This window comes from Amphichorda felina, assembly GCF_050947745.1.
Source record: "Amphichorda felina strain 45539 chromosome Unknown scaffold_3, whole genome shotgun sequence".
Taxonomy (NCBI): Eukaryota; Fungi; Ascomycota; class Sordariomycetes; order Hypocreales; family Bionectriaceae; genus Amphichorda; species Amphichorda felina.
The window spans coordinates 2,656,720-2,678,790 of NW_028145047.1; the positions used below are offsets into that span (position 1 = coordinate 2,656,720).

The 22,071-nt window shown below is 52.2% G+C and overlaps 10 protein-coding genes and 1 non-coding gene across 11 annotated transcripts; 7 read left to right on the plus strand and 4 right to left on the minus strand.

The window, feature by feature from the left end:
* Window positions 1-1,114: 1,114 nt before the first annotated feature.
* Window positions 1,115-1,537, plus strand: ACO1O0_003510 (uncharacterized protein; the record flags this gene model as incomplete). Its single annotated transcript, XM_083192962.1, has 2 exons — window positions 1,115-1,122; window positions 1,210-1,537. 2 exons carry the CDS (start codon window positions 1,115-1,117, stop codon window positions 1,535-1,537), a joined length of 336 nt encoding a protein of 111 aa, XP_083052019.1.
* A 700-nt stretch (window positions 1,538-2,237) lies between these two features.
* Window positions 2,238-3,248, minus strand: ACO1O0_003511 (fructose-1,6-bisphosphatase; the record flags this gene model as incomplete). The annotated part of the gene is made up of 1 exon (XM_083192963.1): window positions 2,238-3,248. One exon carries the CDS (start codon window positions 3,246-3,248, stop codon window positions 2,238-2,240), a length of 1,011 nt encoding a protein of 336 aa, XP_083052020.1.
* Window positions 3,249-4,452: 1,204 nt separating this feature from the next.
* On the plus strand, window positions 4,453-5,128 carry ACO1O0_003512 (uncharacterized protein; the record flags this gene model as incomplete). The annotated part of the gene is made up of 2 exons (XM_083192964.1): window positions 4,453-4,599; window positions 4,634-5,128. The coding sequence occupies 2 exons, from the start codon at window positions 4,453-4,455 to the stop codon at window positions 5,126-5,128; spliced, it is 642 nt and encodes a 213-aa protein (XP_083052021.1).
* Window positions 5,129-5,587: 459 nt separating this feature from the next.
* Window positions 5,588-6,064, plus strand: ACO1O0_003513 (CHAP domain-containing protein; the record flags this gene model as incomplete). The annotated part of the gene is made up of 1 exon (XM_083192965.1): window positions 5,588-6,064. The coding sequence occupies one exon, from the start codon at window positions 5,588-5,590 to the stop codon at window positions 6,062-6,064; it is 477 nt and encodes a 158-aa protein (XP_083052022.1).
* Window positions 6,065-6,580: 516 nt separating this feature from the next.
* ACO1O0_003514 lies at window positions 6,581-6,652 on the plus strand. The gene has a single exon. It is a non-coding gene; the product is annotated as a tRNA-Gly (tRNA).
* Window positions 6,653-9,755: 3,103 nt separating this feature from the next.
* On the minus strand, window positions 9,756-10,974 carry ACO1O0_003515 (fungal specific transcription factor domain-containing protein; the record flags this gene model as incomplete). The annotated part of the gene is made up of 4 exons (XM_083192966.1): window positions 9,756-10,343; window positions 10,400-10,421; window positions 10,488-10,610; window positions 10,664-10,974. The coding sequence occupies 4 exons, from the start codon at window positions 10,972-10,974 to the stop codon at window positions 9,756-9,758; spliced, it is 1,044 nt and encodes a 347-aa protein (XP_083052023.1).
* Window positions 10,975-12,512: 1,538 nt separating this feature from the next.
* Window positions 12,513-14,056, plus strand: ACO1O0_003516 (uncharacterized protein; the record flags this gene model as incomplete). Its single annotated transcript, XM_083192967.1, has 5 exons — window positions 12,513-12,519; window positions 12,567-12,988; window positions 13,186-13,605; window positions 13,664-13,830; window positions 13,888-14,056. The coding sequence occupies 5 exons, from the start codon at window positions 12,513-12,515 to the stop codon at window positions 14,054-14,056; spliced, it is 1,185 nt and encodes a 394-aa protein (XP_083052024.1).
* Window positions 14,057-14,431: 375 nt separating this feature from the next.
* ACO1O0_003517 (zinc-dependent alcohol dehydrogenase) lies at window positions 14,432-15,607 on the minus strand (the record flags this gene model as incomplete). The annotated part of the gene is made up of 2 exons (XM_083192968.1): window positions 14,432-15,408; window positions 15,514-15,607. The coding sequence occupies 2 exons, from the start codon at window positions 15,605-15,607 to the stop codon at window positions 14,432-14,434; spliced, it is 1,071 nt and encodes a 356-aa protein (XP_083052025.1).
* Window positions 15,608-16,094: 487 nt separating this feature from the next.
* On the plus strand, window positions 16,095-17,711 carry ACO1O0_003518 (aldehyde dehydrogenase domain-containing protein; the record flags this gene model as incomplete). Its single annotated transcript, XM_083192969.1, has 3 exons — window positions 16,095-16,146; window positions 16,334-16,767; window positions 16,827-17,711. 3 exons carry the CDS (start codon window positions 16,095-16,097, stop codon window positions 17,709-17,711), a joined length of 1,371 nt encoding a protein of 456 aa, XP_083052026.1.
* A 563-nt stretch (window positions 17,712-18,274) lies between these two features.
* On the minus strand, window positions 18,275-19,345 carry ACO1O0_003519 (alpha/beta hydrolase; the record flags this gene model as incomplete). Its single annotated transcript, XM_083192970.1, has 3 exons — window positions 18,275-18,847; window positions 18,907-19,184; window positions 19,246-19,345. The coding sequence occupies 3 exons, from the start codon at window positions 19,343-19,345 to the stop codon at window positions 18,275-18,277; spliced, it is 951 nt and encodes a 316-aa protein (XP_083052027.1).
* Window positions 19,346-20,032: 687 nt separating this feature from the next.
* Window positions 20,033-21,811, plus strand: ACO1O0_003520 (carotenoid oxygenase family protein; the record flags this gene model as incomplete). The annotated part of the gene is made up of 4 exons (XM_083192971.1): window positions 20,033-20,554; window positions 20,607-21,053; window positions 21,106-21,475; window positions 21,537-21,811. 4 exons carry the CDS (start codon window positions 20,033-20,035, stop codon window positions 21,809-21,811), a joined length of 1,614 nt encoding a protein of 537 aa, XP_083052028.1.
* Between the last annotated feature and the right edge of the window lie 260 nt (window positions 21,812-22,071).

Consider the following 22,071-nt stretch of genomic DNA (forward strand, 5'->3'; position numbering starts at 1 on the left):
GGTGGCACAGCCGCTCGTGGCTAGGCGGGCTGCCTATGCTAGCTGCTTGCTGCTTATGCCGGCCTTGCAGGGTCTTGCAGCGCCTTGCATTGCCGATCTTCGTGAGGGCTGGATTCAACCTCGTTGGTCGAGTTTGCTGAGTATGATGCAAGACTGCGGGCTGCTCAATGCCCTTCTGGGCTTTATTGATTTGATTTGATGGAAAATGAGGCAATCCGCCCAATGGGTAGTATTGAGTAACCTGAGTTGAATAGAGATGGTCAAGTACGTATGTTAGCATTTATTATTCTGTGCCATCATTTACATACAATTATTCTACTTCATCTGTCGTGATAATACTTCACCCCGGAAATTTCGGACACTGACGAGACATACCAAACATATGACATCCCATCAAGGCATTCGCCGAGCACCCCGACACCAACACCGTGGGTAATATTACTCACGAGGTGAAGTTTGTCTGGGCAGAGAAGTGGCTGAGCAGGGCTGGACAATCGTCAGGCTTCAATGTCATCATGGTCGTTGGTGTTTTCCACCATCCAATCTGACAAGCTGAAGCATCTCCACCTTAACAGTCAACATCCAATATCAAATTATCAATGACCAGATGTCAGAGAGAACACTAGAATCAATAGGTCCGTTTGGCGTCTGCACCGGAGAACACGTCGAGCTCCTCCGCGACCTCAACGCACTGGCGCGCACAAGCCGCTGGCTGTTCGCCGGGTTGAACACGCCCCTGTACCGCCTTGACTATCTTCGGGGCGACGAATATGGCTCTTATGCTGGGCGGTCTTCAACGACCGCGAAGACACGGGTCGTATCGCCCTGACCGCCGTGGGCGCCAGCATCCGCATCTCGGTGTATCTGGAGCACAGCCCCATCCATCTGGCGGCTATGAATGGCCATGCCCGTATCGTCGAGCTCCTCTTCTCGTTCCTGTTCACGGACCCCGAGGCTGCATGGCCCCTAGTTGGTCCGAGATCGCGTTTAAAGCGCATGTCCTAAGTTCCTTACGAGTCCTTGTTGCCGGGGCTACCGCGGACCCGGCTCACGGTGCTCAATACCAAGAATAGCATTCATCGCTCGCCTCTAATTTTGGGCGCCAAGAGAGGACATGTGGATGTCACTAGGGTGCTTCTTGCGACCGATGGAATTGAAATCAATTGCGCAGGGTAAGGTGAGTAGGACGGCCTTGGTCAATGCTGCTAGGCTTAACCGGCCGGTAGCCGTCGATATCTTGCTCTCGCACCCAGCCGTGAATTTCAATGAACTGGACAACGGCGGCCAGACTCCGCTTATGGGAGTTGTTATGCGAGGGGATTACAACATCGCCGAAGCGTTTGTCGACTCGCCTAGGGTGTATGCCAACCAGACTGACGATAGCGGTGACACGGCCATTGTGCTTGCGATGGAAGACTTGAAGTTGGACCCATTTGACTTCCTGCTGGATTCAAAGTCCCTGGATCTCAGTCGTTCTGATGGCTGGGGCAGCAATCTGTTTCAGACTTCTTCAGCAGCATACAAGGCGAGGGAATGAACCTTCCAAGGAACGGAAATACATCATCGGACACGCCTGCTGGAACACGAGGGGCTGGACCCCAACCGGCGAGAAAAGGATCTCCACACGCCCCTCGAGTTAGCCATGTGGAAAGGGGATGATCTGGCAGTCCACATGCTACTCTCCTTCCCCCAGGTCGACCCCAACACAACAACAAGCCCCCGAGCCGATCCGCGAGCCTCACGCCGGGCTTTACGCCGCTGATACTAGCAGCCGCCAAGAACTGGGAGGCCATGGTGATGCTGCTTCCTCATATCGGGTAGAGTCGATGTCAACGCGGCCGATGGCGAGGGAAGTACGGCCCTACACCTCGTCGTGCAGCACGAACGCTCGAGTACCTTGGACTTTCTCGTAGAGAGCGGCCAGGTAGAAGTTGATTCCGGGACTGCGAGCGGCACACGGCGCTCTGGTGGGTTATAGAGAGGGGGCGCAATGCCATGGCTGCTCGCCTCCTCGCCTCGGGAGCAGATTCAGGGGTCTCTATAAATTCAACGAGGAGGCCATGATGGTCCAGAAGCTTGCAGGTCTACAGGTGGTGTAGTTTAGGGAATTTGATGACCAATGGGTATTTGTCAAGGGCCAACTCGCACTATCAAGGGCATAGAAAGGGTGATTAAAAGTCATGGATAATACATATATATATATATATATATATAATACTAATATCTAGCGGGACCGATCACAGTTCCAGAAGCATCCTGATAGCCCTATCTACCTCATCCGCATTCCCACACACCAACCCCCCGCGCTCATCCGTATTCCCCAGCGCAGCATCCAGCACCCGTGACCCATCCGCGGGATTCACCGCCGCACCGCCCGCGCACTCCATGATGAGGGCCACAGGGCACAGCTCGTACAGCCGGCGCAGCTTGGCGCCACTGGCCATGGTCACGGGCGAGACGTACACGCCGTGGCCCTTGACGAGGGCGTGGACCACGTCGGGCACGAGACCACCGCTGTACCGCAGGGTGTACTTTTCTAGAATGCACTGCATCACCAACTGTATGTACGTCGGGCTCTCAGCCGCGGCGCGGAGGTTGGCGGGCGCCAAGTAGCGTGTCTTGTACGGTGGGCTGGCGAGCTGGACGTTGCTCCGGACCATGTCCCACGTCCGACCCTGTGCGTCTCCGCCCAGGCCGATTTCGAAGCACGAGGGTGCAGAGCCTGGTATGCGTAGGGCGACGATGGCTGTGGTGCGGGGACCAAAGACGCCCAGGATGGCGGCGATCTGCTTGTCCCGAGGAGACTGGCCCAGGGCGGATTCGCCGTCCCAGATGCCCAGGATGGTGCCGACGGTCCAGTTGGGCGCGATAATGGAGCTGCCGTCAAGAGGATCGAAGGCCACAGTGTACTTCTCACCACTGGTGGCAGCTGTACCGCCTACGTGGACGACAGGTGTCTCGACGGGGTCCTCCTCGCTGCTTGCCGTCGCGACCGAGGGACACTCAGCCAAGGCCTCACGCAGGTGCTTCTCGGCCGAGACGTCGACGTTGAGCTGGTCGTCACCAAACGTGTTGGCTGAGCCCGCCAGTGCAACGTGCTGGGAGTTCTGCAGAGTGAGGGCAATCTTGGCGATGGCGTCTAGGAGGGACGGCAGGACCGAGGACCGGAGCTGGGCCCGCTCCGCGTGGGGGAGCACCGAGTGGAGGTGCTCCAGTAGCTCCGGGCTGCCGGAAAATGGGGTATCCATTCCGTCTAGGCTTTTCTCGGGGGTTGACGGGATGAAGAGGCACTGGTTTCCGGAGAGCGGGTTGATGTGGTTGTTGGGACCAAGTCACGATGAGAAGATTGTGGCTCCGGTGGAGCTCCGGTAGGGTTGAATGGCGTAAATAGCGCATCACCCATATTCTGACCGACTCTCATGGATCTGAGGCTGCGAGTGTCTGCGGTTTGAAATCCCCAGTAAGCAAACATCAACTAATTGCGTGTACTCCGTATAGTAGAGGCGTCCGCCCGTCGGGTATTTAGGGCTGTTGTGTAGTGGTGGTTTCCTAGTTTGGCAATAATAATGTCTTTGGGTTCGGTCCGCGTGGTTCCTCTTTTCAATTGTCTACCAATGATCTTTGCTCATTTCTGGATCGGTCGTCCGACCGCCGGAGAAATCGATAAGTATTTTGTCCTTGCAGCCATATAATCTTTACAAATGATGCTATTTAATTGCCTAGCGGCGGACTGGGATGGCTCCTGGAAAGGCCCGAGTCGCCGCCGTCGGCTCCGGGCCGGACCTCCGCAATCCACTCGGCGGGGTTTCCGCCGTTGCTCTTATTCATAAGAATTTAGATTAGTAAAAGGGGGCGCCCAATGTGTAATTCCTTCGAGGCATTTGTTGATTTTTCGACAACCACGGATACTTGGGGGGGACTCAGATCCGTCAGACCCCCTTCCAAGAAGGGGCACTGACTTAATACTTAGCCATTGACCTACCGATATACCTTACGGATACTTTTTCCTTTATATCCCGCATTAATTCAACGCCAAGCCCTTTTATTCGGCATTATTAATCAATCCGATCGCTAAAAATTCTACCTACCAAGACGATATTTACGTCGGAAATAATATAATAGGACCCTATGGATGATTTATTCGGGGTATTTCATACTGAAAAAAAAAAAAAAAAAAACTTTTGAGGCCTTCCTAGTGTTATAGTTGGCCAAATAGAATTAATTAAGGCACAATATGAAAGTCTCGGGGTGCTCAGATCGTAATAAACATGAGATTCAACTAAATGAGAACATCTCTTTTTTAGTAGGCCAATTACAGAGTCACGGGGTATTCTTTTTTTAGTAGGTCAATGGCCAATTGTTAGGTCAGTGACCCCCCCCCCTGGAAGGAGGGGGTCTGACAGATCTGAGTCCCAAGTACTGAGTTGCTTCATCCTCTGTCATTCATTCACCATGTCTCACCAAGTTCTTCGCCACTGCAAGCCCCTCGGAACCGGCCTCGGGGCCGATCTCGCTGCCATGCGGGACGTGGTCCCACGGCGAGTCCGGATCACGGCTCCCCCTGATAATGTCTGCCTCACTCTCCGCGTTCCCTCTACGGTGTATGCATGCGGATGTACTGACTAACCGCCAGTTCGACGCCCTCACCAAACACCAGCTCGACGCACTCGTTCACTACGGCGACTCCTTCACTTTTGATTCTTTCACCACCACCGACGCCTACGAGCTGGGCCACCTGCTCCACGCGCGGCTGTTCGCTGAACCGCGCCCCGCCCTCATCAGCATCAGCCTCACCAACGGCCTGACCCTCTTCCAGGCCACGACAGGCACCGGCGTCAACCCGGACAACGAGGTCTGGGTGCAGCGCAAGCGCCGCAGCGTCCTGCGCTGGGGCACCAGCACCTGGATGCTGCACTGCAAGTACAAGGGCGACGAGGCGGCCTTTGCGGCCAAGAATGGCCTGGGCGGGGAGGCCGGTTTGTATGCCATCCACGGAGGGGCGGTGCCGATTCGCGTCCAGGGGGTCGAGGGCGTGGTGGCTGTGGTGGTTGTCAGCGGACTGAAGCAGCATGAGGATCACGGTGTCATTGTGGATGTCGTGAGGGAGAACTGGGAGCCTGTCGCGTAGGGTTGAAACTGTTTGAGATCAAATAATCCCTCCGTCCCCGTTCAAAACTCGAATAAGCCGCGACACGGCGACGCCTAAGTTTGCGTGGCGTCGCAAATGCCCGTTTGTCCCCGCATGAAACACCCCCACAAATTGCCCCTTGTGGCGACGATCACCGTGGAGAAAGAGGAAGGTCTGCGCATTCGGCCTGTTTCGAGTCCAAAGATAGAACCAGCGCTCCAGGTGAGGCTGAATTTAAGAACGTCGTACTTCGCGTATACCTACATCTCGGGTCAGAAGATGCTCAGGTTTCATGTCAATGGGAGGTCGATAGCTGTATAAGTAGGACATGGAATATCCTCCAAATGGACCAGAATAATACCAAGCAGACAAACATTGATACCATCCTCTCTCTCATTCATTACATCTTACAAAACACCACACTCCTTCAACTTTTGGCACCTCACTACAAACTCCAACATGAAGTTCACCACCGTTGCCACCTTTGCCCTCGCGCAGTGCGCCACGGGCGTCCTCTCATTCCCCACCCTCAACGTCCGCGCCCTCGAGCCCCTCGAGGACGACTACCCCTACGGCGAGACCGACTGCGGCGTCCCCGACGAGTGGAACTTCTACACCTGCCAGGGCACCAGCTTCGTCGCCTACCGCATCAATGAGCGCCTCGACATCGACTTCAACAACCAGTATGAGGGCGAGTACTGGGGCAACGCCAACACCTGGGACAACGCCGCCGAGGAGATTGGCCTGGAGGTCAACCAGACCCCCCAGGTCGGCGCCGTGGCCCAGACCTCGGAGGGGAGGTTCGGCCACGTCGCCTGGGTGGCCGCCTACAACGGAACGGATGTGACGGTGGAGGAGTACAACTTCTCCGAGAAGGAGGCTTACAGCACTCGGACTGTGTCCAAGGACGCTTTCGAGAAGTACATTCACTTTTAAAGAGCTTTTGGTTTTGTTGTGGGAGAGAAAATAGACTTGGGGGAAAGCGTCTGATATGGGCATCCGTGCTACATTCCAATTTCATTTCACCTGTCGTTGGCCGGGAAGCATTGTGTAAGAGTATGGCCTGAGAAATGATGTTAGTTTGTTACTTCGAAAATTTCAAGAGGAAGATTCACATCGGTGTGGCCCATGTTGCGATGATCTTATCCTAACACTGTCATGTGAGAATGTGACATCTATGGGTTCGCTGGCCATGAGGCATTGAACGACCCTTCGACGAGATAAAGCTTAGTGGACTCTAGGGCAGTGACAGACCATAACAGCAATTGGGGGAATAATACCTACCTGTTGGTCTCAAGTAGAACTAAGTCACACCCGCCGACACCTTTGACACCATAAAAGCGAAGGTTTCATTTGGAATAGACCAGGGGGTACCGGTGGCAGATGATGATTAGAGGGATACGAGGATTGATTCGATAGCTTCAAGCGACAAGCGCCAAGAAACATCAAACAGCGTGAGTGGTGAAATGGTTATCATAGTTGCCTTCCAAGCAATTGTTCGGGGTTCAATTCCCCGCTCACGCATTTCTTTTTGGTCGGAGTTCTCTCTCCCCTAACCCCCGCTGTACCAACTCCTTGCGGCCAGATCCAGTTATAGAAACTTCGCGAGATATAACTATTATAGCGATCAACCTCTCCTCTCGCTTTATTCCCTCTATCTTCTAGGATTCGCGATCCTTTCTCTTCGTAAGACGCTAAAGTCTCGGTATTTCTCGATTGTATTTTTTTTAGACGATAGCATAGCCTCTAAATGCTCTTTACCCCCTAGAGACTACGCCGGCGTTAAATAATACAATAAATAAATACACGGGGATTGATTCAGTTGATGTGGGTTGATTCGATTCCCCGTCAGTTCCTACCCTATGCACATATCATCATCAACAGCACCAGCCCATCCCACTAGGATGGGCGTTGTAGCTTGAGTGCAAGGAGAAATTCGTTTGGGAGGCGGAAAAATGATTTTAGATTGAAATATTAGGTGCTTAAAATGCTGGCTCTTTATAAATGCATTGATGTTGGTCATTGCGGTAACATAAGAAGGGAGGCTGGTTTGTTTGAATGTTTGCTAGATTTTGCGCACAACTCCCTGCAAATGCATCCAAGGGCCGAAGAATGAATTAACAAACTGCCCTTAGACAGTATCATCTTGCATGAAGCTCGTGACCTAGCCATAATCCAATTAGGAGGATCAAGTGATGACTCCTTAAAATTCACAAAGCATGAAGAGGCGCTTGACGGTAGTTTCCTCTCAAATTCCAACGGAACATTGAAGGCTGTAAGTTTGCCCTATTCTCCGACTTCCATTTGGGTCAAGTGACCGATGGAGGCCGCAAATATGTATACGACGCCTTACAATGGACGCCCCTCGCAGCCCAATTATTTTCACTGATTTGGACCACTTGATCAGGCCCATGTCTTTGTACACGGTGCTTGCTTGGTACAAAGATTTGCAAGATGTCTTTTATAAGTTGATAATTTCCCATCGGTGTCGCTGGCCAAGGTCACTGATCCCCACCCATGAAATTTGGTCTAATGCGACTCGAAAGTGCAACTAACCCAGACAATGGCATTGTCTTTGAAGTAGCGCCGAATCAAACGCGTCCGTCTCGAATGTTGGGCAGCTATCATCTTTGTCTCTTCAGAGCTGAAAGGCGCTTCGTAGATCACGTTGGTTGGCATACCCTCTATAAAATGCCTTTCGCCGGGCCAGATTTAAAGCATGTAATTGAAACATCATACAAATCAATACACACAACAACTCATTCGCCTTTTAAAGGGTTTTAATCTGTCTTTTGCAATTTCGACCCGCGCCATGTCTAACCAAAATGGATTATGGAGACCTTACGGACTGATCCGACACCGCGATATGGAATCACTGTATGACTCTGTGTTAGTCACAGAACTCTCAGAAGACTCAAGGGCATATCCGAGCAAGGGTGCCACAGTTGATCTCTTCTTGCAACTGTTTCGCCTATACAACTTTGCGAGCAGCAACTACCTCTTCACCCCCCAAGGAGCACCCTCAGCTGACAGCAACGAGTCCTGCGATCTGGTCATCAAGTACCATACGGCTCAACGCGGCTGGCAGCCCCTATGCTTCATTGAAGCCAAAAGTCAGGCAGATGTTCAAATCGGGGACCTCGAGGATCGAGTCAAGAAGTACTGCGAAGAATATCTCGGGGCTAATCCGGAGCCCCATATAGTCTATGCAATGACCATCGTGGGGGTTCGTGTTAGATGTTGGAGATATAGCCGAGGGTGCGATAAGCTTCAAGCATTCTGGAACAGTGCTGAGACTCGGACATTGGATCATTATCTGGACGTTGGTGAAGATAAAAATGTGGAACCACTTGGGAGAGTGCTTCGTACCATGAAATCAACGCCCCCCTACGCTCTGCCATGGCATGTAATGGACTACACACAACTCAGCATCGCCCGTTACTACGGAGAGCAGTGGCGGAGCTACGTCAAGCGGCTGCAAGATGCAAGATCCGTCCAAGAAGTACACTCACATCCCGAGGGACCTTCTCAGAGCAATGCTCTCACCTCCGATCCCCTAGACTGGACAATAATCCACGTCCCCGATCGCTCAAGTCGGGGTTTAAGGGGATTGACTCTCCAAGGGTCACTATTCGATAGCAACTATATCTAGGCACGGTCCTTGCATCTCGGTTTGGGGCATCTCACCTACGACGCAGGAACCGTGTCATCTTCGCAGAAATATCGTGGACGGGTGATGACACTCAGCGATCCGCCATCAGGTTTCAGATCAACATCCATGATTTTAAGCCCCCCATTTTCTCGTCAGAGCGTTTAGCAATAAATGTTTCTACACGAACAGTCCTCGGATTGCAAAGAGTACGGAGCCTTCTCAGGCCAGCGCTCCTGTACCTCGTAACCCACTTTCGTCAGCGGTGGTTCATCCAATTGAAGTTAGACAAGTAATTGTGTATAATGTGGAAGTCTATCACCCCATGGGAATAGCAACTTGGAGACCTTGGACTGGTTGATGAGTGGAGAGGATGACCTCGTTGTGGTGAAACCTGGGACCGGTTACTTCTCCGATCCATTTCAGACACGTTTCCCTAAAGATATCGATGGTATCTATCGCAATCTTGTGAAACATGCTAGAATGTTCGATTCAGTTGTTTCATTCCCGGCAAGATGGCCTGAAATATCTTACCGTTGTGGCTGTCCAGTCACGAAATTTCCTATTGCCGTAAGGTCACAAGGTCCCGCGCAGCTAGCAAACGTACCATGTATGCTTCTCGATCCCACATGCGGTAGGAATAGCCGCACTCCTTATGCGGAAAGCATAGCTACTGCTTCTTCTAACTCGGGGTCGCTGGAACTAAAGTCTATGTGCGTTTTCTGAGATATATACTGTCTAGATTGTGGCACCAGAATATATTACTATCGGCAGAGCGGGTGGGAGCCCTAATTAGGAGTAGCCTTAATCTGTAACTACGAAGGAAAAACAAAACATTCTGTAGGAAAATCTAGCTCCTCCCAATTGTTACAACTAAACCAATCGGAGTAATATTCAAGGTTAGTCTGACTCAAGGTTGGACCATTCCCGCTACAATGTCAGCGTAAGAGTAATCCCCGGGTTTTGGTAGATCTCCACTTACTTGGAGCAGTTAATATCGTCAAGAACTCTATCAAAACACTTGTTTGCGTGACTCTGTATCCTCCCTGGATTGACGCTAAGAAGGTACTGCATACTCTTTACCCTTTCGTGAATCTCGGAAGACGATGGGTTCCTTATGATTCGTATGAGAAGTATCAATGAGGATGTGAGAATGTAATAGTCGAACCAGAAGGAATCTGCAAGGAGATTTCTCGCCTGCATTTGTAAGAGTGTGTCAATTGCGGCGCTATTGTGTTCCTCGCAGATTTCAACGTGGCGATTCGTTCTATGGTTGACAAAGGTAGCGTCGAAGAGGAATGGTCGTGTTATCAGGACCAGGAGGGAATGGTATCGTACCCGAAGGTAGAATGTCGCACCTGCAAATGAATCTGGGACGGAATCTTTTGTCAAGTGGTCCGGTAACGTGTTCCACCAGGTTTCAAGATCCCGCACCAGGGGGTCCACGTCGTGCTCTTCGCATCGCTGCTTCAGGTAGATGCAGTTCATGGCACGATCGAGGAACTGTGCTAGCCGTGCTGAAGCTGGCGTGTACATTGGTGGTGTAGTTGTGCTCGCTGTGATGGACTATTTATTGTCAGCATCCGTGCGGTGGAGGGTATCCCCCCTGTGGCTAGTCTTACATCTGAGGGGGGAGAAACATTGCTCATGTCCATGGTTATTGCCGATGGTCTCCCAAGAGAACACGAGAACCACTGGTCAAGCTCGTACAATGACCACCATATCCTCGCCTTCTGCTCTGTCCACAGCAAACTCTCGTTCTCTGTTCTGACATGCATCCCGAGCGACTGGGCGATTCGGATTGCACTGCCAAGGATGACCCATGAGGAGTGCCTTCGGTTGGTTTTCTGTCGATACAAGGCCTACCAAAAGTGAGCGACACTCACCCGGCGGTGGGCTTGTAACCAACCATGAGAATAATGGCCTGGACACTTTCAATGCTGCCTTGTTCAATCACGGTTTCCATCTGAACAGGAAAAACTACAGCGTGCTGCGGCGTAGCGTGGACGAGAGCCACAACGAGACTAATCATGGCTAGAACGGACGGGCTCTGGTTTCTCCCCGTGTACACACTATCAATGGCATCGAACAGCTTCTCGGGGCTGACAATGTAGGCGAGACTGTTGATCCGGCTCAAGAACGTTACGCCGCATTGCTCACATACCTTCCTGCTAGGAAGCCCGACGGGAGGTCCCATTGACGGTGATACCGGTGTACCATCGCGCAGGTCAACTGTGGTGTCATGCTGTAGTAACGCGAGCTGTGGAAACCGGTCCGGAATGTATAAGCTGACCTTGGACCGTAGGGTGTTGTAGCTTGAGGCGCCATCAAAGCCTGCAAGATATTCCTTTAGTAAAAGAAAAAAACACTTGCAAGGGTCCGTGGGTACAACTCACGACGCTGACAAGTTGCGTCTGAGATGAAGGCCCCGTTTAGGTCGCCATCAGACGCGGATGGCGATGGATCATCGGCGGCGCGTGTTGGCTCTGGGGCTTCGTTGTCCGTAGGTGGCAGGACCGAAAGTGGGGGCGTTGATTCTTGAGCTGGGGGAAAGAGAGAGTTGCGATTTACGTCTGGTAGGGATGAGACAAGTTCTCGAAGATCTTGGACGCTCATTGATGTGGTTGGCGAAAAGTGGCGGATAATTGACTCCATCAACTCGAACCGCTCCTTGGAGGTGTGGTAGTAGGGGCGGGCGAGAGCCTCGTCGGTGACCGCGCAGTCCAAACCCAGCCGCTCGCACCGTCGGCAGGACCTAGATGTTGGTTTCTCACACTTTGGTTGTTAGAATGGACGGCGACCGGCGTGCGGCGATGAGTTTTTCGTGTCTTACTTTGATTTTGCGGCGCCTGCAGTTGACGCAGCTAGACGGTAGCCGCCGACCTTTGGCGTTTTCCGTCATTGCAGGGGTGATGTATGAGCATATACAGCAGACGAGGAGAGCGGAGAGCGCGCAACCTCAGCTTTAGCTCTAGAGGGAGAGGGTGGAATATTAGAAGTAGGTTATTTGCCGACAAGTACCGCAGGGTCCGGGAGCGCCGGGGGAATCCAGGGGTTCGCATTGTCATATACCCCACAACCAAGTAATACCTACCCCACAACCAAGCAACCAAGTGTTGGCCAACATTTATGTGTCTACCGAGTACGGAACAAAAGAGGAAATTGCGGGGAGAAGATGGTGTGTGGCTGGCTGGATAGTTAATATCTTGCATGGCACACACCCCACGGGGCCCCACACTCTACAAGTAATCAATCAACCACCGGGAGGTCGAGAGGTGCGGTCACCGCACTTGTGGGTCGCCACATTTGGCCAGGAGAACGAGTACCATGTAAATACTTCAGCGCCCACCGCTGCGGTACTGCAGTTTGAGAAGCTGTGGTTGCTGGTATCAGTCCGTACAAATCTACCTGCAACTCTCTCAGTACGCGCCTCGAGATCCCGACAATGTTTCTGTATTCCAATTTGCTGCAAGCCGATCTTCAAGCTTCGAAACCAGTCATCGGTATATCCGTAGTGCTGGGTCTTGTACGCAACCCAAAACCCCGGCTTTACTGGACCGTCTTGCTAATGGTTTTCCTCATCTCAGCTGGCACTCGTAATCATCTATGATATCTTCTTCCACCCCCTTGCTGGGGTTCCAGGGCCCCTCTTTGCCAAGATCACGGACCTATGGCATGCCCGCCAGATGGTGACTGGCGTTCGCCACGAGCTGCTTTATCAGTTACACAGGACCTATGGTAGGTATCGCCGACTGCCATATTTCTTCGACACGGCTAACAAATCACTAGGCCCTCTCGTCCGCCTTGGACCAAACACGGTCTCGGTGGATAGCGTTGAGGGGCTCACAAAAATCTACTCTGCGACGTCACCGATCGACAAGTCCCCATTCTACCAATCTTTCACGCCCGGCTTAAAAAACAGCTTTTCATCTACTGGAACTGTCTTCAAGGAGAAGAAATCGATTCTTTCCCAGGCATTTTCGCAAAAGAAGCTCGATGCCATGGAAGCGTCCTTCATGACCCACATCAAGAACCTTTGTGATGTTCTAAAAACAGACAAGAGGGCCGAGCTCGACGAGAGCCTGTCTGCTCTAACTATTGACATATTATCTGACGTCTGCTTCGGTGAAACGTTCGACTTGCTACATAATCCCAATGAAAAGAAGAAGATCACCAGAGGCTTGGAGGATGCCTCTATATATGTATCCTTGGTAAGCAAGCAATGAAATATTCCTTGGAATTCCAAAGCCCCTGTTGACATGTTCTTCAGGAAGGGACTCTTTGGAGGTGGCCTATGCTCCAAAAGGCTATTCGCTCTCTCTCTCACAAGGTCTCAATGCGCGGATATCCGGCACAGGTAAGACAGGCAGTCAAACATGGCATAATTTCAATTACTGACATTGCGCAGAGGGCCATAGGAGCGATGATCAAGCAGAGGCAGAAACCATCTGGAAGAGAGGATATCTTCAACTACCTTTTGAGCGCCACCCAGCGAGGAACTGGCCAGCCATTCCCCGACAGTGAGATGTTTGGCGAAGCTATTATCCTATTCGTTGCAGGGTCTGATACCACATCAACGTCCCTCTTGACTATTCTTTGGCATTTAATGAGCGACAGCAAGTCGTACAATTCTCTTGCCAATGAGATCAGATCCAACTTCAAGTCTATCGACGAGATCAACTACCAGAGGGCTCAGCATCTCCCATATCTCAGGGCAGTCATTGAGGAAGGCCTGCGGATCTTCCCTCCAAATTCAGGGTTCATTCCGCGACAGGTCATTCCCTCTGACAAGCCCTTCACACTTCATGGCAGAGTTTTCCCCGCCGGGGTAAGTTTAACCACCCTAAAGCGTCATCGAGAACAAAGCTTACCGTTGGTAATCTCAGACGGAAATAGGGGTAGCGAACCTTGCCCTCCACCGTAATCCGCAGTACTTCGAAGACCCCGATGACTTCGTCCCCGAACGCTGGGTGACGGACGGCAAGAACACCAAGACAAGCAATCCCGCCTTCTCCCCATTCTCAAGGGGCCCCAGATCGTGTTTGGGTAGGACGTAAGTCATCCATTCAGGAGTTGATATTCCCGAATTTTGCTAACCGCTTGGCTCTAGGATGGCATATATGGAAATGACCTTGGTTCTTGCCGCATTGTTCCTGGAGCTGGATATGGAGTTCAAGGATCCGGAAGCCGAGGCCGAACACGGCTATAGGGCAAAGGACTCGTTCGTGTTAGTCAGACCGACGGTCAACGTGGTTGTAAAGCCTCGGAGGATGGATTAGTAGAGACGAATGAGCAGCCCGTTTACCGCTGCAACGGCCACTAAGTGTCGGTATACACTGCCAAGTTCGTGTATGATGAGCGAGAGGCGCACTTTCCACCTAATACGCATAAACCTTTGCATACACATTACATCCTCAACTGCCGGGAATTTGTTCCCTTTACCAGCTTATATCATCCAATACATAGTGGTCGAAGGGTGTGAGGGAAGTGTGGTGGCATGCGGAGCGTAATGATGTTATGCTCCGTAGGTGATAAAACCGCTCTATAATAAGCTTTTGATCTTTATATTTGACTCTTTGGTTACAATTGTAAAGAGAGTTTCCGGATAGGACTTGGATGGTATCACGCTCTATTGAATGAGGAAATTGCCTGTATTAGAGGTTGAAGTCTACCACTAATTTCTTCATTGGCTTGCCCTCTTTCATTGCCTGGACTTTCTCTGGCAACTCATCCAGGCGAATTGACTGGCTGAATGGCTTTATCAACCCGCGCTCCGCAAACTTCAACACCGCGTTTGTATCTTCACGGGTGCCCACCAACGACCCTTTGATCGACAGGTGCTTCAAGACGAGCAACCCAGGGTTCGCCTGGATGGTATTCCCAGATCCAGCAGCCGGCAACCCAATGCACATGACGACACCCCCAACACGGGAACCAATATAGTCGAGGGCATTTTTGTATGCTGGCGGCGCGGTGACGAAGACTCCATGAGCTCCGCCGTTGGTTAATCGAGCCACTTCAGCCACTGGGTCGGACACCTTTTGGATATCGACAAAGTCGTCGGCCCCCATTTCTAACGACAGCTCACGCTTCGCATCCCCAACGTCCACGACAATGGCGCGGAAGCCAAATACCTTTGCCACCTGGACGACTTGTATGCCAACACCGCCCCCACCCCCGAGAACAACAATGTCAGAACCAGGTGCCAGACCGGCTGATTTCACGGAGCGATACGCTGTCGCAGCGCTACACATGAGCGTTGCCGCGAGGTCGTCTGACACGGCCTCCGGGACAGGAATCACATGGCTCGCATCCGCGACCATGTAGTGCTGAAAGGTTCCAGCAACTCCAAGCCCAGTATTGATCTTCTTGGTGCAATGCGTCTCCATGTCTCCCCAGCAAAGGTCGCATGAGCCGCAGGTGGTCCAGATGGGTTTGATACCCACCCGGTTGCCGACTTTGATGTTTTCTACTGAAGGGCCGAGTTTGACGACGACGCCACAGCCTTCGTGACCGGCAGATGCGACACCGAACTTACCCATGGGTGGCGCGGGGGTATCATTGAGCATGTAGTGCAGATCAGAGTAGCATACACCGCTTGTGCTCATACGAACGAGGACTTGGTTCGGGCCTAAAGGAATGTATCAGCAACTATTTTACCACCAATATCTCGTTGGCCTGAGCAATATGAAATATCAAGTAGCGGCTGTGGATAACAAGACATGAAATTGCTGACCTGCCTCTGGCACCTTGACGTCTTCAATGGCAAGAGTAAAGTCTGCGCCCTCATTCTTGACCACCGCGGCCCTGCACGTCGTTGGGATACTCATGTTGGGGGTTGAATTTGTCTCGATTTTGCAATGATGGGCTGATGGACAGCGGGATGTCTGTTTGCCCCAGGATCAGCTGGCGGCGTTATTGATAAAATACCAGTGGGTTTACTGGGATTCTGGGGATTCCGGGGACCCCGGGGACTCCAGTTACCTTCCGTAACCCATACATGTGTGCCGGGGTCCGCCTTACACTACCGAGAGCGGTCACCGCTCCGCCACTCCACCGGTCTCCGCGAAACGGTTGTTGTCTCAAGGGACGAGTAATACTGTGCTGGCATCTAGCCAAATGGCGGCCTGAGACTTCCCGGCCCCATCTGGCTCTGGCTCATCTATAATTATACAGCGCGAGAAAGAGAGCAACCCGATTGACCTAGCTGCCAATTCATCACACGGTTTCAAGCCCCATGATTGATTGGCCTGTGAGTTTTAGGCTACATAAATTTCCAATATATTTGCACACTCATCACAGACGCAGAGGAAAATCATGGCGACCTACGTGCCTCTTGAAACCCAACTGTTTATCAACGGAAAGGCAAGTAGATGGAATAGAATCCAATCTGCCGGGAACACGTGCTAAAGACGAGACTTCCAGTTTGTCGATGCGAGCGACAATAAGACTTTCCAGCTCAAATCACCCTGGACGCATCAAGTGGTAGCGAACGGTAGGATCAAACGCTGTGGGATATACGTCGGCACGATCTTGCTAATTTCAATGTCTCACAGTTGCCGAGGCCAGCGTCGATGACACCAACGCCGCCGTGGCTGCAGCAAAGGCGGCGCAGCCCGGATGGGCGAAACTCTCGCCCAAGCAGAGAGGGGAGTGCTTCAAGAGATTTGCCACCCTCCTGCGTCAGAATGGGCCGGAGCTCGCGCGACTGGAGGCTCTCTCCATGGGGCGTCCCGTGAAGGGATACGCCGACAACGTTGTTGCTGCGGCCAAGTTTGACTTTTATGCTGAAGCGGGTTACAATATCCAGGGCCAGTCGAGCTTAAACACACCTGGATTCCTTAACGTCACGCTTCGGCAGCCGTTTGGCGTTGTTGCGGCAATTATCCCCTGGAACGTCCCCTTGATTGCCATGTCTGGAAAGGTTGCGCCGGCACTCGCCGCTGGCAATGCTGTTGTCTTGAAGAGCAGCGAGAAGGCGCCTTTGACTGTGAGTTTGGCACGGACAATAACCAAAAGCCAACCAATCCTGCTAACAACCATGACTAGTCTATCAAAGTTGCCGAGTATATCGTCGAGGCGGGCTTCCCGCCAGGTGTTATCAATATTCTTTCAGGACATGGTCACATCAGTGGTGCGACTCTAGGCGCCCACATGGATGTTCGCGCTCTCTCATTTACTGGCTCCACCCGTACCGGCCGTGCGATCCAGGAAGCGTCAGCCAGGTCAAACCTGAAGAATCTTATTTTCGAGTTGGGTGGAAAGTCACCGGCCATCGTCTTTGATGATGCAGACCTGGACAGAGCCATTCCCGAAACAGCCCACAGTATCCAATGGAATAGCGGCCAGGTTTGCATGGCAAACTCGAGGATCTACGTCCAACGTTCTATTGCTCCCCGTTTCATGGATGGTTTCAAGAAGCATTTTGGGAATGTGACTCTCGGGGACCCGACTGATCCCACGACAACCTACGGACCCCTGGCAGACTCTGCGCAAGTGGACATGGTTAGTAGCTATGTTTCCATCGGCAAGGAAAGCGGCAAGCTAGAGATGGGTGGCGAATTTGAGCCCAAGACCTTTACCTTCAGACCCACGGTCTTTACCGATACGAAAGAGGATGCTAAGATTGTAAAAGAGGAGGTCTTCGGCCCAATTGTTAACATCAACATCTTTGATACGGAGGAGGAGGTATTGGGGAAGGCAAATGACACCGAGTACGGTCTGTACTCTGCGTTATACACGCAGGATGTGAGCCGAGCCCTGCGTTTTGCTGTTGGTCTCGAGTCTGGTGTGGTGGGAGTCAACTGCACCTCTCCTCAAACGTCCTTTGACATGCCATTTGGCGGATACAAGACGAGCGGTGTTGGACGTGAAGGGATTCGGGATAGTTTAGACAACTTCCTTGAGAAGAAAACCGTCTTGTTCAGGATGTAGTTAGTGTCTTGGAAATGGAATTATTTGGTTTATTCAGGTGGTGATATTTGGGACTATTAAGGTTATAGTTCTCTACCTGTTCAGTATGCCCTTATCCTATTTCCATAATAGCCTACCTCCGGGCTCCTCCCATATATTTCTTGTTGCATACCCCTGACCTTATGGTTGGGCCGGCTATGTTCATGTCCCTAGCTTCATATTGGGCTCAGAAACCCCCAATACCACCCTCCTCTAACTTTTTCACTCACTTCCAACCTTGTCGATAGCAGGGAAAAATATCCCAAGAGATGGATTACATATCCCACTTACTCCGCCGCCAGAAGGGCCCGGAGGTTTTAGTTGGCTCCCGCCCTATAACTACTCTATTAGCTAACGGTAGTTCTCTACGTCATGTAAGAAATGTCGCCTTTGAGATCAAGTGTCGCACGACGAGACTCTCAGCACATCAACGCTCCTTTACATCCCAGGACCGAATAAATATAGTTCAATGTGGCGCGTTTCTCGCGGATGGACTATTTCGAGTGCGTTAAACTTTTGTTAAAGCAATAAATTGTCCAAGCCTCCTACAGACCTGCCTGTCGAATGATGAAATCCAGACCTTGCTGCACCTGGGGCCATTCCTGGTCTTCCCGAGATATCCCGGCATCAAAGCCATGGGATTGACCGGGGACAAGAGAAATCTCCGTTTCGACTCCCTGTTTCCGAAGATCCTCATATGCCCGTTCGCTAAATTCAGTCAAGACCATGGCATCCGCATCACCATGCAAAAAGAAAGTCGGTGGGAAACCTGACTTGAGTAGTGGTACGGGGTCGACGCGTTCAAAATTGCCGTCCTTGACGATGGCCTTCATGTGTGTCCCCTCCTTTAGCGCGGTGAAGAGCCAGGCGTTTCGAGGCACAGAAAAGTCGGGTGCGGGCATACCCTTCTTCTTCGTCTTGTTCTGGGAAGCGCTGGCCCTCTCGAGTGAGGTCACCGTTGTGGTTTGAGTGGGCTCGTCGTGGATTTTGTCGATGAACTCTTGGGGAAACTGTGGAATCATTGCTAGGGCAGGCAGTGGCTCGTGCCAGAACCTTTCGCCTGTGTACTTGACACCGTAGAAGTCGAGAATGGCTGCCGGAGGCTCAGAAAGGCCGCCCTGATCGTGGAACCGTTAGAATTGCTGGCACGGACTGCTGAAAAGAATTCATGTCATACCAAGTGCAAGGCTAGCAGTCCGCCTGCAGATTGGCCAAAGGCAACAATCTTGTGCGCATCGACGTCGATATCAGCGTCGGCCTTGAGCTTCGCAGGAAGCTCCGTTTTACACCAGGAGAAGGAATCAATGGCATCCCGGATGGCATCATAAAGCGCAACCTGGGGGCACAGACGATAGTCTGCTGAGACAACAACAAACCCCGCATCGGCAAGATAATCGATCTCGGACTCGGGTATGAAATGCCTGGAGCCTATAACAAAGCCACCGCCGTGGAATCCTAGTGCTTAGGGAGGGTCAACGGTGTGCTCAGCTTATTGGGTGTCGGTGGGATTTCATACCAATTCCGTAGGGAGTAGCACTCCGCTGGGGCTTCCAGAAAACTGTCGCCGTAATCTTGACCCCCTCGATCTCCTTGAAAACGTAATCCTGTGTCAACATGGTGGCGGTACTATGTCGCGGCACCTGGGTCCGGGTACAATGTTGGGTCAAGATTTAGAATAAAATCGGCGTGAGGTTGAGTGTTTGAGCAGTTATGCCGTAGAGGGAAATGAACTATGCCCACCTGTGCTATTATTCTAGACAGCGGGAGGAAATACTGGCGTCAGTGATGTCGACTGAATCACTGAAGAGCGGTCTCCGCCCTCTTGTGGCTAATGGCCCGCTGCATATCCGACGAGAAGACCGCGTTTGCCACCACTACGGCTACGGCGGGCTCAGTGCCGCCTTTCTTGGCCTCATATATCCACGCCGTCATTCCAGGGGCGCTGCTGAATGGTTATTTGGGGCGCGGTCCCCGCGCTTCAATGTACCGACAGGCTGCTCACCTTGGCGTGGGTTTCCATCCCAAAACCCCGCGCAGCCTAGGTACCTACTGTTACCATACTCTGAGATGGACATCAACACCGGTACATGGAAATCACAAGATTGACGATACTAGGCGGGGGAGAAGGCGAACAGCGGTCGCCGGGCCCTGGTGTTCAAGGTAGCATGTTGCAAGATAAAACCAGCCTGGATTGGCCACTCTGGGGAACAGGAAGCAATCCGAGTCACCAAAACAGAACCAGAGGAACAATTCACAAACTCAACACTCATCCCTAAAACACCTGGATATCCATCACCCTCAATATGCCTGATATCGCTGAGTGTACCAAGAACCTCAAGGCCCAGCCTGAGGTCGACTATCCCAACACGCCGTTTTACACCGGCCCGGAGGCTCCATGCCGATTCGAGGCCGAAGTCTACAACTGCATTGTTCGTGGCACCATCCCCCCGGAGATTGATGGGACCTACTATCGGTGCATGCCTGACTGGTCGTGGGCGCCTCTCTACGACGACGACGTCTTCATAAATGGAGACGGCGCCATCGACGCCATCCGCATCAAGGATGGCCACGCCGACTTCAAGCAGAAGTACGTTCGGACTGCCAAGTTCGCCATCGAGAGAGCCGCGAGGCAGTCTGTCTTTGGAAAGTACCGCAACCGGTATACCGATGACCCGCGAGTGAAGCACGAGGTGCACTCGACCGCCAACACCCATGTCATCTATTTCGAGAACCAGCTCCTGGCCCTGAAGGAGGATTCCAAGCCTTATGCCATGGACCCTGATTCTCTTCACACCCGAGGCAGGCAGATATCGCCCCTAGAAGATGTGGATATACTACTAACACAGAGGAATAGGCCTTTATGATTTCAACGGACAGTACACTGCTCCGACTTTCACCGCCCACCCGAAGATTGACCCCGACAATGGCGAACTTATTACCATGGGCTACGAGGCAAGGGGTGACTCTACCAACGACGTCGCGTACTACCTCTTTGACAAGAATGGCAAAAAGCTCGAGGAATGCTGGATTAAGACGCCCTATGTCGGTATGATGCACGACATGGCGGCGACAAAGAACTGGGTCATCTTCATCATTCCTCCCCTGGAGTCCCAGTCAGTTCATGACCTTCAGAAAGGGTCAAAGCACTTTGCCTGGTCAGAGAGGAGGCGCCTGACCTTTGGGATCCTCCCACGGCGAAACCCGAAGCCAGAGGATGTTCGCTGGTTTCACTACGACAACGCCTTCTACGGGCACACCGGAAACGCATTCGAGGGCGATGATGGATGCGTCTACCTTGATGCCCCCCTTACATATCATAACAAGGTTAGAGACCCCAAATATCAAGTCCCATGAGCCATCTTCTAACATCTACCAGTTCTGGTTCTTCGCTCCCAAGGGCGAGGACCCCATGACCCACCCTAGCGGGAAGCCCCGTGAGGATGGCAAGCCTGAGAGCCACTATGTTCGCTGGAAGTTTGATCCCAAGGCGACGGACTCACGCGTTGAGCCGACCGAATTGGTCAACCTTGATGGCGAAATGCCCAAAGTGGACGACAGGTTCGCCACCAAGAAGTACAGCAAACTGTTTCTCGCCGTTCATGACCCCAAGGCGGAGTATAGCCCCATTGGTGGCATGTACAACACCATGGCTTGCTGCGATGTCAATACCGGAAAGTTCACATACTGGTCCGCAGGAGAGCACACGGCGCTCCACGAGGTGGCCTTTATTCCCAGGGCGCCTAACGGTGAGCCTGAATTGACCCCAACCACTCACCCGGGGTATTTTAATACTGACCCAACGAACAGCTCCTGAGGGCGATGGTTTCCTCATCACGATCGCCAACAGGCGCGATACGAGCCTGTCCAGCATTCTGATTCTCGATGCGACCAACATCGAGGCCGGCCCCATCGCCATTATCGAGCTTCCTTTCCGCCTGCGCAACGGTATCCACGGCAGCTGGGTCGACCGCTCTGACCTGCTGGGCGACAAGGACCTCTGCGATATGCATGGGATAAGTGATGAGGTGCGCAGGGAATATGAGGGGACCAGCGTGAAGCCTGCCCTGTTGAGAGCCGAGTAGTGAATAGGTGTTAACGGTCTTGCGACGCTTTCGCGGGGGCTATTTCACTTACGTAGCAATCCAATGTCCGCTCTTGTCTCCCATATTATTATATTTCGCGGTGGTATATGAACTATAAGGGCGATGCTCTTTTATATTTATTGTGGCAAGAGCCATCATGGCTATTCAGGTCAAGTGTCAATGCCAGGTAGAGAGAAGTTTCCTAGCTTGCACCACAGTAGCCCGACCTTGCTAGTTGGATGATCAGAACCGAATATGAG